The sequence below is a fragment of the Zootoca vivipara genome, chromosome 15, assembly GCF_963506605.1.
Source record: "Zootoca vivipara chromosome 15, rZooViv1.1, whole genome shotgun sequence".
Lineage (NCBI taxonomy): Eukaryota > Metazoa > Chordata > Lepidosauria > Squamata > Lacertidae > Zootoca > Zootoca vivipara.
Genome location: NC_083290.1, coordinates 11,952,082 through 11,967,966, shown reverse-complemented (window position 1 = coordinate 11,967,966; position 15,885 = coordinate 11,952,082). Strand labels below are relative to the sequence as shown.

The following is a 15,885-nucleotide window of genomic DNA, read 5'->3' as shown; positions in this document are numbered from 1 at the left end:
GGACACTATACCTCTGTTGTTGCAGCCTAGAATAGCAATTATTATTATTATTAGACATAAAGCATATATAAAAACATCATAAAACGTGAAACATTAAAAGCTTCCCTATGTAGGGCTGCCTTCAGATAAAAGCCACCACCACCACAACAATTTCTTTATTCATACCCCACCCACTCTGGGAAAGTTCCAGCACATATAAAAACGTAATAAAATGTCAAACATTAAAAACTTCCCGATACAGATGTCTCCTAAAGGTTGTATAGTCACTTATCTCCTTGACATTGGATGGGAAGGTGTTCCGCAGGGTGGGCACCACAAGCGAGAAGGCCTTTTTTGCTGCTGCATCACACTTGTGGTCTACTAAGACCCCTAGATCCTTTTCACATGTACTACTAGTAAGCCAGGTGCCCCCCATCCTATATTTGTGCATCTGGTTCTTCCTATCTAAGCACAGAACTTTACATTTGTCCCCATTGAAATTCATGTTGTTAGTTTTGGCCTGGTTCTCCAATCTGCCGAGGTCATCTTGAATCCTGATTCTGTCTTCTAAGACAGTAGTTCTCAAGGAGGATGACAAGTGTGGTGGGAAGATTAAAGGACAATCAAATCAACATACAAACATTTCAGAATTGTATCATATCGTATATACCGTATTTACTCAAGTCTAATGCACCCAGGTGGCGCTGTGGTTAAACCACTGAGCCTAGGGCTTGCTGATCAGAAGGTCGGCGGTTCGAATCCCTGTGACGGGGTGAGCTCCCGTTCCTTGGTCCCAGCTCCTGCCAACCTAGCAGTTCGAAAGCACATCAAAATGCAAGTAGATAAATAGGAACCGCTACAGCGGGAAGGTAAACAACGTTTCCATGTGCTGCTCCGGTTTGCCAGAAGTGGCTTTGCCATGATGGCCACATGACCTGGAAGCTATACGCTGGCTCCCTTGGCCAATAATGCAAGATGAGTGCACAACCCCAGAGTCGGTCACGACTGGACCTAATGGTCAGGGGTCCCTTTACCTTTACCTTTACCTTTAATGCACCATAGAATCTAAAGTGCACCTGAATTTTCAGAACCTTGAAACCAAAAAAAGTATTTTCTGGCAAATGTAAATGTGCCATTGAATCTAAAGCACATCTGAATTTTCACAATGTAATTTGGCCAAAAAAGTTGAGCATTAGATTCGAGTAAATAGGGTATATATATATACGTATATATATACAGTATTAATTTGTAGAATATTGATAGATATCTTTTCAAAATGAGAGGATGAGAATTGGCGGTTCTTCCGCAGTTGTTCACAACATATTGTTGTAAACAGCGATTTTCAACTCTGACGAATATGAAAGATCAGAAAAGAGAAAGGCTTCTTTGTGTTGGTGAGGAGATGACAGTTTGTTTGTCTCAAATTAGACCTAATATAAATGAGATTACCCAGCAAAAGCAAGCTCACTCTAATTGAATTTGTATACATATTTAAGAGGCCCGTTTATAATTATATTTTGGGAATGATTCATGTTTTTATGTAGCTGCACTGGATGTCCCATGATCATATTATAAAGCACTTGTGTTCTGTGTTATAAATCACCTCTAGGAGTTGTTTCTTTTCGTTTTCCAATGTATGTATTATCAGAAAAAAAATTGTTGTGGCTTAAGCAAATTTTTATTCTGAAAGTGTGGCCCGGAGAAAGAAGTTGGAGAACCACTGCTCAAAGGGATTAGCTACCCCTGCCAGTAGCTTCATGGAACTTGGGCACCATTAATTTCAGTGGGTCTACTCTGAGTAAAACGCAGCTGCAGAAACTCAGCATTTGCAGATGTGACTTGTTGGATATCAAGCGTCTTATAAGTTGTGCTTTGCAAAAACCCTTTTGGCCTTAAGCGAGGAAAGTTTGACCTGACCAAATTAAAGTGTTGCCTTTCGTACGGTTCTTGGGGAAACGTCTCCGCAACGGTCCATCCCAGAGATGGGGAAGAACCCAGATATTGTTGGACTACAACTCCCATCATCCCTGACCATTGGCCATGCCGTCTGATGGGAGCTAGAGGACCACACAGGATCCCTATCCCTCTTCTGCCTTGTGCTTGTGCGCGATACTGGGGTTAGCAAAGTCAATATTTTAAAAGGACCATAAAAGCAGGAATGTCAGTAGCTGAGAGACAGGAAGTAATTAAGGCAGGAGTGGAGGATTTTGGAGTAAGCTGAGCTGGTGGGGGAGACACTTGCCAGCGGCAGACGTATGGGGTGTGTGTGTATGTTTGCCAGGCCAGATTGAGAGAATCCTGACACAGTTTGTCCTTACTGCATCTTGCTCAAGCGTAGCAGGACACAGGATTTGACTGCCTTTGGATGAGAGGGCCACATATGTGCATGGTGTTTTCTGGGAAATCTCCTTTGCATGCCAAAGTAGAAGTGGAACAGCATGGGAGTCAATCCTGCTCCTAAATAGGGGGTAGGGTCTCAGAAGCCCTCCATCGGCTTCCTAAAGAGTACATGTTTGTGTCCTGGCGGCTAGAGAGCTTCTGGGCCCAATTCAAAGTGCTGGTTTTGACCCATTGAAATTTCCTCGGCGTCGAGAGTGAATTTCATGCTCTTTATTCGGTTTGTAGTAGCAATAGAAGAAGAAGAGAAGAATGGCTCTTTCCCCAAAACGTCTGCTTATATACATCATTTACAGGTGAAACTCAGAAAATTAGAGTATCGTCGAAAAGTGCATTTATTTCAGTAATGCAACTTATTATTTTTTATTTTTCTTTTAATTTTTACAAATGCTTTCTTTTGGAAATTCCACAGTAATAAAACAAATAGTCACAATAATACAAAAATAAGCAAAAATAAACATCACTATTACATTTCATTAATTACATTCCATTTATAATTGACCCGCCTAACGACAAATAATTACAATTACAACAAATAAAGGCTTGATATGTCTTGCTTTGCATGTCATGCATCTATCTCATATATTGGTTTTACCTTTTAAGTTGCATTACTGAAATAAATGCATTTTTCGACAATATTCTAATTTTCCGAGTTTCAGCAGTACCCGATGCACACTGTAATTTTATTCCACTTGCAATTTTTCCTTTAGCTGGTATTTTCTTTCTCCTTCCCCTGAATTTTTCTCTTTGGGTGCCTTTCTTCTCCCCTCCAGGTCTCCAAAGATAGATGAAGGGGCCCGTTGCCTAGATGCCTGACGTCGTGACACCAAGTCCTCAGCCGGCAGTTGGACCGAATCCCTTGGCTTGAGCCACAGACCTGGGCAAGCATGCTGAAACCAAGTGGACTTAAAATTCCCGGGAGGGCTGGTAAGCACTCCAGCCCCGTGGGACGCCCTGGCGGGACAGCAGCCACCACCACCGCCTCCACCACTGCTTCCACCACCACAAAAGAAGGTAAGGAACTGCTTCTGGCCACAGCAGAGATTTGGATGGGGGGGGGGGTTGGCGGCCATGTTGGTTTTCCAACGAGAGGCATTAGGACTCAGGCATGGGACTGCAGTTCCCATCATCCCTGACCACTGGTCCTGTTAGCCAGGGATGATGGGAGTTGTAGTCCCAAAACAGCTGGAGGGCCAAGTTTGGCCATCACTGCACTAGGTGGTCCGTGAGGAAGGACCTTAATAAGGTGTCTTAATAATCTTAATAAGGCATCTTCATAAGGTGTCTTTGTTGTGTCCTCTCCTTTTTTGATATTTCTTTAATTGAAAACGTGTGATTTAATAACAGTGATTTAAAAAAAAAAGAAACAAAAAGGGAAAGCAATAAAAATTAAACATGCACACACAGAAGGAACAAAACTTGGAAGCTGCATTCACAATCCCTAGGATGAATAAAAATAATAATACTGTCGTAGCTTGGATCCCGAACGCCTTGCAAGTTGAATGTTTTGGCTCCCGAACACCACAAACCTGGAAGTGAGTGTTCCAGTTTGCAAACGTTCTTTGGAACCCGAATGTCCGATGCAACTTCCGTGGCTTCCGATTGGTTGCAGGAGCTTCCTGCAGCCAATTGGAAGCCGCGCCTTGTTTTCCAAACGTTTTGGAAGTCAAACAGACTTCTGGAATGGATTCCGTTCGACTTCCGAGGTGCCACTGTAATTTCTGATATTGGAGGGTTGTAACATTTGTGTGTGTGTGTGTGTGTGACGTGAAAAGAGGGGGGAAAGAAAAAAAAGGGGGAGAAATAATACCCATATACAATACTAAAAGAAAGAAAGAACCTTTGTAGCATAACCTTTAAAGTAATTGTGTTGTCTATAAATATTGGGATGTTCTCCTCGAGGTCATGTGATATTCTCACTTGGCTCTGAGAAGTTACTAAGAATTCTAAAAAGTAGTGTACAAAATTTCACAGGAGGCATCTGAACATTGTCACCATCATTGATATTTATACAATAAATTGGTTTATTTTTAACACATGGTGGATTTCTAACAAGAGGTGTTGGTTCAGTGAGTGGGGGAAATTTATAAAGCATAATCACCCTCCTCTCTCTTTTTCTCTCTCTCTGGTCTATCATCCTCTTCTCAGCCTTTTTGATCCATTGTGGTAACCTGCCCAGCCACCTCCACTTAGCCTGGGAATAGCCAATCACCCAGTAGTGGTTAAGTAGGAATTTTGGGGAGCCATTTCTCCAGTTAATGCAATTTGAATATGCACTTAGGTCATAGCTGCCAAGTTCTCCCTTTTTTTTAAGGGAAATTCCCTTATGCTGAATAGGCTTCCTCGTGAGAAAAGGGAAAACTTGGCAGCTATGACTTAGGTTAATCTAAAGGGACCCCTGACTATTAGGTCCAGTCGTGACCGACTCTGGGGTTGCGGCGCTCATCTCGCGTTATTGGCCGAGGGAGCCGGCGTACAGCTTCCAGGTCATGTGGCCAGCATGACAAAGCCGCTTCTGGCAAACCAGAGCAGCACATGGAAACGCCGTTTACCTTCCCGCTGTAGCAGTTCCTATTTATCTACTTGCATTTTGACGTGCTTTCGAACTGCTAGGTTGGCAGGAGCTGGGACCAAGCAACGGGAGCTCACCCCGTTGCGGGGATTCGAACCGCCGACCTTCTGATCAGCAAGCCCTAGGCTCTGTGGTTTAATCCACAGCGCCACCCGCATCCCAGCGCTTAGGTTACTAAAGTGCAATTCTTTCCCTCTTCCAGTCATAGTTAAACCCAGTGGGATTTAAACCCAAGATTTTCAACCTTAAGAACACGCTGCAAAAATAAATGGGCCTGGGTTTATTATTTTTTTAATGTGGTAATGTGAGCAGGGATGCGGGATGAGGAGGAGGTTGGATTCAGTTCTCCTTTAATCTGCACCTTTTGAAACAATGGATGCAGCCCTCCCAAGGAATGATGTACACATCACTGAATTTTGAAGTGCGCTTCTTCAGCCAAGTACTGGGTACACAAAAAACCGCACGCACTAGGATAGTGAAAACAATATGTGCAGAAATGCAATATATTAGGGAAATTCGCTTTACAAAAACGTGGAGAAACTTGTCCTGAAAATGCTGATGAACTTTCATGAAGCCTTTTGAATAAAGAAGTTTGCAAACGGATTGTGGAGGAACTGAACTTAAGACTGGGAAAATGGAACCGAAATGGACATATATATCCATCCCCAGCAGGAACTTAACATACTTTTGAAGGCGCTGTTAATATCTAGGCTCCATCTTGGAAGATTGTTGGGCAATGATCCTTTTTGTAATAACTAAGTAACTAACTAACTAAAACTAAATAACGAACAGACACAGCCATACTTCCAATGTACTGAATCACAAACTTGTCCCCGATTTTAGTTTCAATCCTGAATTCTTGCAGCGAAGGAGAGGCTTTCTTTTTTAAACCTCTCTTCTTTCTCTCTCGCCCCTCCACCCCTCTCCGCCTCCTTTAAAGTATCAGTGGACACTCCGTACAATGAAAACTGTTGATCCCCAGGGCGTGAAATGAATCGTGCACAATTGGCTCTTTATTGCTTTTAACGTACAGTGCTTCTTTACAGTTTCTGGTCAAATTTTTGAAAAAGAAAAATGCAGCTTTTTATTGGCTGCCCGGGCTTGGCGTAAATGGATGCCTGCCAGCTGCTGAATCCACTCCTGTCTGCTGTGTGCCCCCGAACCATCAGCAAACTCAACTGTATTTGCAAATCTGTTCCCCCACCTTTTTGTGTTGCTTTTATTTTTTTAAAAAAGGTCACTGTGCAATAATAATAGATACCAGTGTATCTTCTAGAAGCAACGATAGCAAAATCAGTTTGTTTGTTTGATTAGCTACCTTTTTTTCTTTAGAAAAAGTGTGGTTTTTATGAGTTGCTTTTAATTGCTAATTTTTTTTGGGGGGGGGGGAATCCCTTCCCCAATGAAACCTTGTGGCAATCTACTTATTTAGATTGTGGTGAAGATTCCTAAGGCTGGAGTGCTGGGATGCCTTTAAAAATTTTTTTTTGGGAATATTTGGAAAGAGAGTTTATGAAGAAAAGTTACCAACATTTGGAGAGGGGTTTTTAGTTTAGGGGACGGAAAGATGAGAAGCCTGGGCCTGAGAAGGAAGTTTGTTAAATATCAATGCAAGGAGAACCTGCTGGATCACATAATAGAATCACAGAATTGTACAGCCGGAAGGGACCCCGAGGGTCATCTAGTCCAACCCCCTGCAATGCAGGAATCTTTTGCCCAATGTGAGACTCGAAGCCATTACCCTGAGATTAAAAGTCTAATGCTCACCAACTGAGCCATCTCACTTGCTTGTGAGTTTTGTTTTGGGCATCACAGAGTTGATAACTAACGTACTGCACGTTTATGGCTGGATTTTGTACAGACGCAACTCCAGCTTCTGATTGCAGAGTGTGAGGCCCGGGTGGGTGGCTGCTAAAACAGTTCACCCCACGTGACCTTCAGGAGCGAAGATAATTTTGTGCACTAAGCCTGAAGATAATTTTGTGCCTAAATAATGATGCACTAAGCTTGGAGGCTGGTCCCACGAACAAGCACTAATGGATGCTTCTCAAGGCATCACAAAGCCATATATTTTATTCCTCAGGGTGAGCAGCTGAGCTCTCTAGCTGATGAGTATTCTCCTCCTTTCATCTCCACCTCCGTCTTTGTACTGGCTGCTTGTTTCTTTAAAACACCCTCTGATTATCCTAGTCATAAAGACTTCCCTGCAGCGGGATGTTGCTTTATAGAGTACAAGGGGAGAGGTCTCTGCCCCCAGGAGCTTACAATCTAAAATCTGGGGAAAGATGAGAGGAAGACAAGGAGGAGACGCGGAAGTGGGGGGTTCCACCAGAAAGGGATGCAAAGAATTCTTCATCAGATTTCCTCTGTTTAATTTGCTACTTTGGAAGAGGGAGATTTCAGAGGCCATCCAATCCCTTAGTACTGCCTGCAATGCAGGAATATGCAGCTGTTCCCAGATGGGGATTGAACCTGCAACCTTGGCGTTATCAGCACCACGCTCTAACTAACTGAGCTATCCAGGCTGACCCCATGCCACAGGTTCAATCCCCAGCATCTCTCCAGGTAAGGCTGGGAGAGGCCGCTGCCTCAAATCCCTGGAGACCTGCCATTCAATGTGGACAGCGCTAAGCTGGATGGACCCAAGGGTCTGAGTTAATCTATTCTAAAGCGTTCTCCGGGGTCCGAAGGCGAGGCCTCTCCTGTTCCCTGCGGATGAATTTACCTGGAGGCACCTTGGCTTGACCTGTGGGGCATGAAAACTATATTACAGTCCCTTTGCATTTGCATCTGCGGGAATTTTTCCGGGGTGGGTGGGGAGCAAATACAGTGGTGCCTCGACTTACGAATTTAATCCGTTCCGAAGGCACCTGCGTAGGTCAAAAAATTCGTAAGTCGAAAAGTGCCATTGGGGAAACGCGATTTCTCATGGGAATGCATTGGAAATGGAAAAATTCGTAAGTCGAAGCAACCCCATCTAAAAATTCGTAAGTCGAAAATACCGCCGCGGTTTCCATTCGGATGTCGGAAAAATCGTAAGCGCGCGGCCATTTGCCCCATTCGTAAGTCAAAAAATTCGGTTGTCGGGTCGTTTGTAAGTCGAGGTACCACTGTACTCCAAATCAGCCAATATACGAGTTTCTTGCAAAATGAATGGGCAAATGGGTCTTCTGCATGTTTTGTAGTCTTTAAAATGTATTGGTTATTTGCTTGTGTTTAACAGATTTTGGTGCTTTTGTTCTGCATCGCCTTGATTGCATAGAAGAGGATGAATGAATTCATGGTGGCGATAATACTTCCTGCACATTTTGCTTCGTATCTCAGCTTCTTTAATATTAATTAATTAATTAATTAATACCCTGCTCATTGTCTCCGGCCTTCTGGGCCGCTTCCAACAGATATAAAAACGTAACAAAACATTAAACATTAAATCAACATATAAAAACAGTGGATGATAAAGATTGGGCGACCCCCCACTTAAGCCAAATGGTAGAAGTGTATACTTTTTATTTAAATTGAAAGAAGGGGATCTTTAGACTATTTGCCCTTGCCCCCACCCCCTTGCAAAGAACCCCTTTGGGCTCTTCGCACACGCCCCCCCTCCCGAAAAGTGGGTCTTGGAGAAAGTCTGATATTTGTGGTGTCTAGAGCCCGGGCTTCGTTTCCCCCCCCTTCCTCCATCTCTACCAGATAACCATGGAAACTGGGCTGCTGCTACGTGGCCCGTTCTGCACCGCCTGACAGCTGGCCGTCTTGGCACAGACCCGTCACACGGGCATAACAGGATTAAACGCGAGATTCGGACACCGATGGGAAATGTTGGTGGTGTGGGGAGGGGCGTTAAAGCTGCCCTGTTCTTGTCACCCCCCCCCCCACCAAATGGTTAAGGATTTTTCTGCTGCCACTTTTGCCTGCAGGCCGGAGTCTTTTGGCCCCAGGCCGCCCATTGCATACCTGTAAATTTGAAGGTCACCCGTGCTTTAAAATCTAATGCTCATAAGTGCAGAAACCTTGTGAAGGATGCCTGGCACCAGCTGAAGCATAACACCTTATCCTCTCTCCCCCCCCCCATTTTGATCCCCAGGCGCGCTGCTGTTGGCGTGTTTGCTGCCTTGGGAGTTGGAAGGGGATCTGTCAGGCCCGTTTAAATTCCTTTACAGAGCTGTAGGAAACGGGAGTGGCAGAGCATGAGCTAGAATAATTGCATCAGAGAGTTGGAAGGGTCCTCCAGGGGCCATGTAGTCTGACCCGCTGCTCAGTGCAGGATGCGGCAACAGCATCCCCAACAGATGGCTGCCCAGCCTCCGCTTAAATAGCTCCGGCGAAGGAGAGCCCATCACCTCCTGAGGCAGCTGAACAGCTCTTACTGGTAGGAATTGTTCCCCCTAATCTTCTTCCCTGCCGTTTCCACCTGTTGGGTGGAGCAGCAACAGGGAACAAATCTTCTCCAGTTTCTGGTGTCGCAACTCTTCAGACATTTGAATTTAAGAATTGGTACCCAAGTTTGCTTCCCATCCCTTCTTCCCTCCCCCCTTTTTTAAAAAAATATTTTTCATTATTCACAAGATTCCAAATACATACCTTGCGAACACATATTTTGAATACAATTACATATTTGACTCCCCTCCCCCACCTTTTGTGGTTCCTTTTCTACTTTAGATTTTTAACATTGCATATTCCACTTCACTCCATTTTAAGTTATTCTTTTATCTTAGTAATATTTTTAACTGCTTGATTTAAATTAATCCTATTACTGAACTTATTTGCATGCCTGAACTTTTCAGATATTCTACAGATTTTTCCCATTCTTTAATAAAATTTCTTTTTCTCTGGGTTTCTTATTACACCCACCTGTTTTGTCATTTCTGCAGAATCCATCAATTTAATCAGCCGCTCTTCCCTAGTTGGCATAGTATCTTCTTGCCACCTGTGGGGCAAGCACCATTCTGGCTGTAGTCGTGGCATACAATAGCAAATCTTAAAGATCCTTCAGAATCTCTATACAGTATTCACAATCCCTAAAAGAGAAGCTTCTGGGTTTTTTTTTTTACTAAAGGTTATCTTAAACATTTTCTTCAATTCATTATAAATCATTTCCCAGAAGGCTTTTGTTCTTTTACAGTACCTCTACATATGATAGAAAGTGCCTTCCTTTTTTTCCACTTCCACAATGATTTTGATTTTAATTTTTACATTGTTGCAAGCCTACTGAGAGATAGATACCATGTACAGTACACATCATTTTCATAAAGTTTTCTTTCAGTGTGTAACATGCTGTGAATTTGGCATCTATATTCCACAGCTTCTGCCATGCATGCATTTCAATATTATAACCAATATCGCTTGCCCAGTGGATCATCACAGCTGCTCATATTTTGTTCCCTATTCTAGTAACAGTTTATACATTCTAGAAATTATTTTGTCAGTACTTCCTCATAGTTCTCTCTCAAATTGGGAGGATTGATATAGAAACCCAGTCGCACTTCTTCCCTCCCTGTCCCTTTTCCATTGCATGTCATTTTTTTTTTAGATTGGAAGCCTTAAGGGAGGGACTGTCTGGTTTTAATTGACTGTATGTAATTGGGGTTGAATTGTGCTAAGTAAATAATACAGGATGTGGAGTGAGGTTGCTGTGAAAAGGATCTAAAGGTCTTAGTGCGCCATAAGCTTAATGTGAGTCAACGGTGTGATGCAGCAGCAATAAAGGCTAATGCTATTCTAGGCTGCAACAACAGAAGTATGGAGTCCAGATCAAGGAAAGCAATAGTTCCGCTCTGTTCTGCCTTGGTCAGACCATACCTAGAGGACTGTATCCATTTATGGGCAGCACAGTTTAAGAAAGATGTGTTGACAAGCTAGAAGGTGTGCAGAGGAGGGCGACCAAGATGAACAAGGGCCTGGAAACCAAGCCTGATGAGGAACAGTTGAGGGAGTTGGGTATGTTTAGTCAGTAGAAGAGACTGAGTGTGTGTGTGTGGAGGGGGTGGGATATGAGAGCCACCTTCAAATTAATTTTAACAAGGAGAAATGTAAAGTACTACACTTGGGCAGGAGGGGGCCTGATAAATTCACGGAGAATAAGTGGCTACCATTTTTAAAATCTTTCTTAATTATACAATATTTACTCGAATCTGCCGACAAAGGTCCGTAGAGTTAAAGCTATGGTTTTCCCAGTAGTGATGTATGGAAGTGAGAGCTGGACCATAAAGAAGGCTCTTTATGGTCAAGAAGGATACTGACAAGCTGGAACCTGTCCAGAGGAGGGCAACCAAAACGGTCAAAGGCCTGGAAACGATGCCTTATGAGGAACGGCTTAGGGAGCTGGGTATGTTTAGCCTGGAGAAGAGAAGGTTAAGGGGTGATATGATAGCCATGTTCAAATATATGAAAGGATGTCATATGGAGGAGGGAGAAAGATTGATTGTTTGCTGCTCCAGAGAAGCGGACACGGAGCAATGGATTCAAACTTCAAGAAAGAAGATTCCACCTAAACATTAGGAAGAACTTCCTGACAGTAAGAGCTGTTCGGCAGTGGAATTTGCTGCCAAGGCGTGTGGTGGAGTCTTCTTCTTTGGAGGTCTTTAAGCAGAGGCTTGACAGGCATATGTCAAGAATGCTTTGATGGTGTTTCCTGCTTGGCAGGGGGTTGGACTGGATGGCCCTTGTGGTCTCTTCCAACTCTATGCTTCTATGATTCAAATATCTAAAGGGCTGTCAACTCAAGATGGAGCCAGCTTGTTTTCTGCTGCTCCAGAGGCTAGGACCTGAACCAATGGATTACAATTGCAAGAAAGGAGATTCTGAGTAAAATTCAGGAAGAACTTTCTGATGGTCAGAGCTGGTGTGAAACAATTAAAATAAATGCCCCCTCTTGATCTTCTCTTTTCCAGGGCAAGCATTAATAGGGCCTTCCTTCTTTTGAAGGCTTTGTTTTGATGTCCCCTTATATTTTATTTTACAGGGTCGCCTCTGCATAAGCAGGCCTCCACTTCTTCTTCTTCTTCCACGGCTGCTCCCGAGAAGCCCGGAGGGTCCAAAGTCACCGAGGTGGGCGATGACTTCCTGGGGGACTTCGTGGTGGGAGAACGTGTCTGGGTGAACGGAGTGAAGCCGGGCGTGGTACAATACCTGGGGGAGACTCAGTTTGCGCCCGGACAATGGGCGGGCGTCGTGCTGGATGACCCGGTGGGGAAGAACGATGGCTCGGTGGGTGGGGTCCGCTACTTTGAGTGCCAGCCCCTGCAGGGGATCTTCACGAGGCCTTCCAAGCTGACCCGCCAGCCCACCGCGGAAGGTTCCGGAAGCGACGCACATTCCGTGGAGTCGCTGACGGCTCAAAACTTGTCCCTGCACTCGGGGACGTCCACCCCGCCTCTCTCCACGCGCATCATCCCTCTGCGGGAAAGTGTCCTCAACAGCACAATGAAAACGGGGAATGAGTCTGGGTCGAACCTCTCGGACAGCGGGTCGGTGAAGAAAGGGGACAAAGACTTCCGGCTTGGAGACCGCGTCCTGGTGAGTCTTTTCTTTCCGCCCAGCTTTTCGGAGAGGTTGCAATATTATGGGTGGGGTGGGGGGTTGCCAGCGCTGAATTCTCTCCCCCCCCCAAATTTTTTAAAATTCATTTTGTATCAACACTTACAAAACCAAAAATGATACAATACAACAAAACAACAACAATACAACAAATGAAACAAAAACAATACAAATAAAGTCTTGTCTTTCCATCTATTTCTCTAAGCATTGTTATGTGGACTTCCCCAAGTCCCCCCTATCTGGCTTTCATTTCAACTCATCTTTAGCAGTTTCATAAATCATAATCTTAAACATTTTTTTTTACAACTTAACCATTACTATATATTCCTCACATTATAACATTTACATATATCCACCTTACATTCGAAACTAACATCTACTTCTGATCCTACAGCCTAAAAATTCACTTCCAAAGATATTCTGAAATTTAAATACGGCAATATTTTTTCTAAATAAACTTTAAACTTCTTCCACCAGCGCTGAATTCTCAAATGTTTTGGGGATGGAGGCTACCCACCAGCAAGTCCTCCTCTTTATGCCTTTCAGAATTCCCCAATAGTGACTAATCGAGTGACTCCCGAACAGACGGGGGGGGGGGATTTCATAAGTCAAACCTCAGTTCTCAAAAGGCTCCATTTTTGAACATTTCGGCTCCTAAACACCGAAAAACCCAGAAGGAACCCGAACGTTCAACACGGCTTCGGCTTGAGGGCAAGAAACTCTTGCAACCAATCGGAATCCGTGGCTCAGTTGTCAAACGTTCTGGAAGTCAAACAGTCTTCTGGAATGGAATACGTTCAACAACCGAGGTTTGACTGTATTAATGCATTTTTATTTCTATTATTATTTATTTAATAACAGTAAATCAGTTGGCCATTTACTATTTTTGGCCGAAAGGATGGGTGGCTTAGTGCCCATTGCAACTTTCCAATGGGGGAAGAAGAGATTTCAGAAATATAAGCCCCCAAACTTTGTATTTCAGAGTAAGAAGAAGAAATCTTAGATTTGAAACCGAAATGATGAACGACAGATATTTTTTTTTAAAAAAAGTAACTTGCTTGTTCAGCAAAAACCTCTAAACAGTTTAACAAAATGTAAAAGCATACTGATAAAATCACACGTTGGCATAAAAATTTATCCAGATATAAATATAACCAGCGGTTTTAAAATAAACCTTTGCGTTAAAATAACACATCGGGGTAGGCTTGCCTGGAGATACCGGTTTTTTAGTAGGCGCCGAAAACAATGCAGTGAATTTGCCTACAATGGGCAGGGAGTTCCAACAGTTCCACAAAGAAAGTAGAATTCCTTCCAAGTGTGGAATGAGCATTATTTGGCACTCATAAAACTGCCCATTCCACAAATTGAAGGGATTGAGTGAGCTGAGGTGATCCTTTTAAGTAATAGCCAAGTATAGCAATGAGTTTTTTGAATTTAAAATCATCAGTGTGGCAACCAGGGGTGAAATCTGAAACGGTTCTTTCTTTTTTACTGAGGGACTCAAGGCTGCCAAGGCAGAGTGGGAACATCTCTTTTGGGCAAACGAGTCTGTTTTGTCAGAGAACAGATAACTTATCATTTCTAAAATGGGACTTTGCTGTTAAGTGGGCTTAAAACAGCACCAGGGACTGTTTGGGAGAATAAAGTACCTGGCAGCTTGCAAAGTGGAAGGCCTTCCATCATGGAAGTTCTACAGGTGCAACTTTCCTGTGTTGCCAGGATCTCAGGGTACCTGCTGCTGATCCTGCAATATGACTGTCCTATGTACATTGGTTTGTGATCAGATCAGATTGGTTCATTCGTTTCTAGTCATTACATCATTCCAAACCGAGGCTTTAACCATTTAAAAGTTAGCCCTTTGGTTTGTTGCAGGACAAGGGGGCAGCCACTGAGACTCGCAGCGATATTCAAGAGGCCCATGGTTTGTGAAGCGCTTAGGGCCAGGTGGTAAATGTGGTACCTCGGTTTTCGAATGTAATCTGTTGCAGAAGACCGTTCGAGTTCCAAAACCCGAGGCGCAAAGGACGGTCTGAAAATTTAATGAAGAAAATGGAGAAAAATAACATATATACACTCAGCGGTAGCTGTTCGACTTCTGAGGCGTGTTTGAAAACAGAAGCAATTTCTTTTGGGTTTACTGCATTTGAAAACTGAAACATTCATCAATGGAGACGTTCAAAAACCGAGGGACCACTGTATATCGATATATCGTCCAAAACCGGTTTAAAGTCCATATCGTGATGTTGGTTTCATGATTTTTGACCTGGTAATATATCATGAATCATGGTGTGTGTGTGTGCGCGTGCGCGCGTGCGCTATGAAAAAATCACTGCGAAGCCACCCAATGCCTCTACATAGCTCCATCCTTATTTCAGACATCATGATATATCAGTATATCATAATGTTTAGCTGGTGATATATCATGCTGTTGGAAAGCAGATATCGCCCAGCCCTAGAACCACTGCACCATGCTTTTATGTAGACATTTAGAAACCACTGGCAGGGGAGTGTCTATAGTCAGCCGGTTTGGTGTTCCATGTCATTAGTATGCTGGTGACAACCCGCTTGCCGTTCTCTTCTTCCTCCTCCTCAAATCCCAGTGCGGTGCTGGAATTCCTCAGTCGTTGCTTAGAATCAGGAGCGGGCTGGATGAGGGCCAGTGAGGCGAAACGTAATCCTTACTAACTCCAGTCTTTACGGGGAGGGTGCTAGCCTTTACGAAGCCAAAGTGGCAATAGTCACACAAGCCCAAGTGTACAGCTCTGGTTGCCTCACCTAAAGATGGATATCGAGGAGGTGGGGAAGAATCAGGAAAAGGCAACCCGAGTAGCCAGGGGGATGGAACAACAAACCTACGCTGAAAAAGGTTGTAGCCAGTGCCGGATTTACGTATAAGCTAAACAAGCTATACCGGGACGCGGGTGGCGCTGTGGGTTAAACCACAGAGCCTAGGGCTTGCCGATCAGAAGGTCGGCGGTTCGAATACCCCTTGACGGGGTGAGCTCCCATTGCTTGGTCCCAGCTCCTGCCCACCTAGCAGTTCGAAAGCACGTCAAAGTGCAAGTAGATAAATAGGTACCGCTACAGCGGGAAGGTAAACGGTGTTTCCATGCGCTGCTCTGGTTCGCCAGAAGCGGCTTAGTCATGCTGGCCACATGACCTGGAAGTTGTACGCTGGCTCCCTCGGCCAATAACGCGAGATGAGCACCGCAACCCCAGAGTTGGTCATGACTGGACTTAATGGTGCCTTTACCTTTACCTTTAAACAAGCTATAGATTAGGGCCCCACTCTCTTGGAGGCCCCCCAAAAAATTAAAGGGGAAAAAACTGGATGTACGTTTCCAAAATTTAAGATAAAAAAACAAATAAAAAAACCCTACATACAGCAACAGTGTTTTGTG

The 15,885-nt window shown here is 43.9% G+C and overlaps 1 protein-coding gene across 5 annotated transcripts in view; it reads left to right on the top strand.

The window, feature by feature from the left end:
• Window positions 1-15,885, top strand: part of CLIP2 (CAP-Gly domain containing linker protein 2) — a 75,381-nt gene that overhangs the window by 19,976 nt on the left and 39,520 nt on the right. For all 5 annotated transcript variants that reach the window (XR_009556802.1, XM_060268342.1, XM_060268339.1 and 2 more), the window contains exons 2-3: window positions 3,150-3,390; window positions 11,910-12,463. Coding sequence is in view for 4 of the 5 variants with exons in the window: in XM_060268342.1 (XP_060124325.1) it covers window positions 3,264-3,390; window positions 11,910-12,463 (681 nt within the window). In the remaining variant the exon portion in view is untranslated. The remainder of the gene's footprint in view (window positions 1-3,149; window positions 3,391-11,909; window positions 12,464-15,885) is intronic.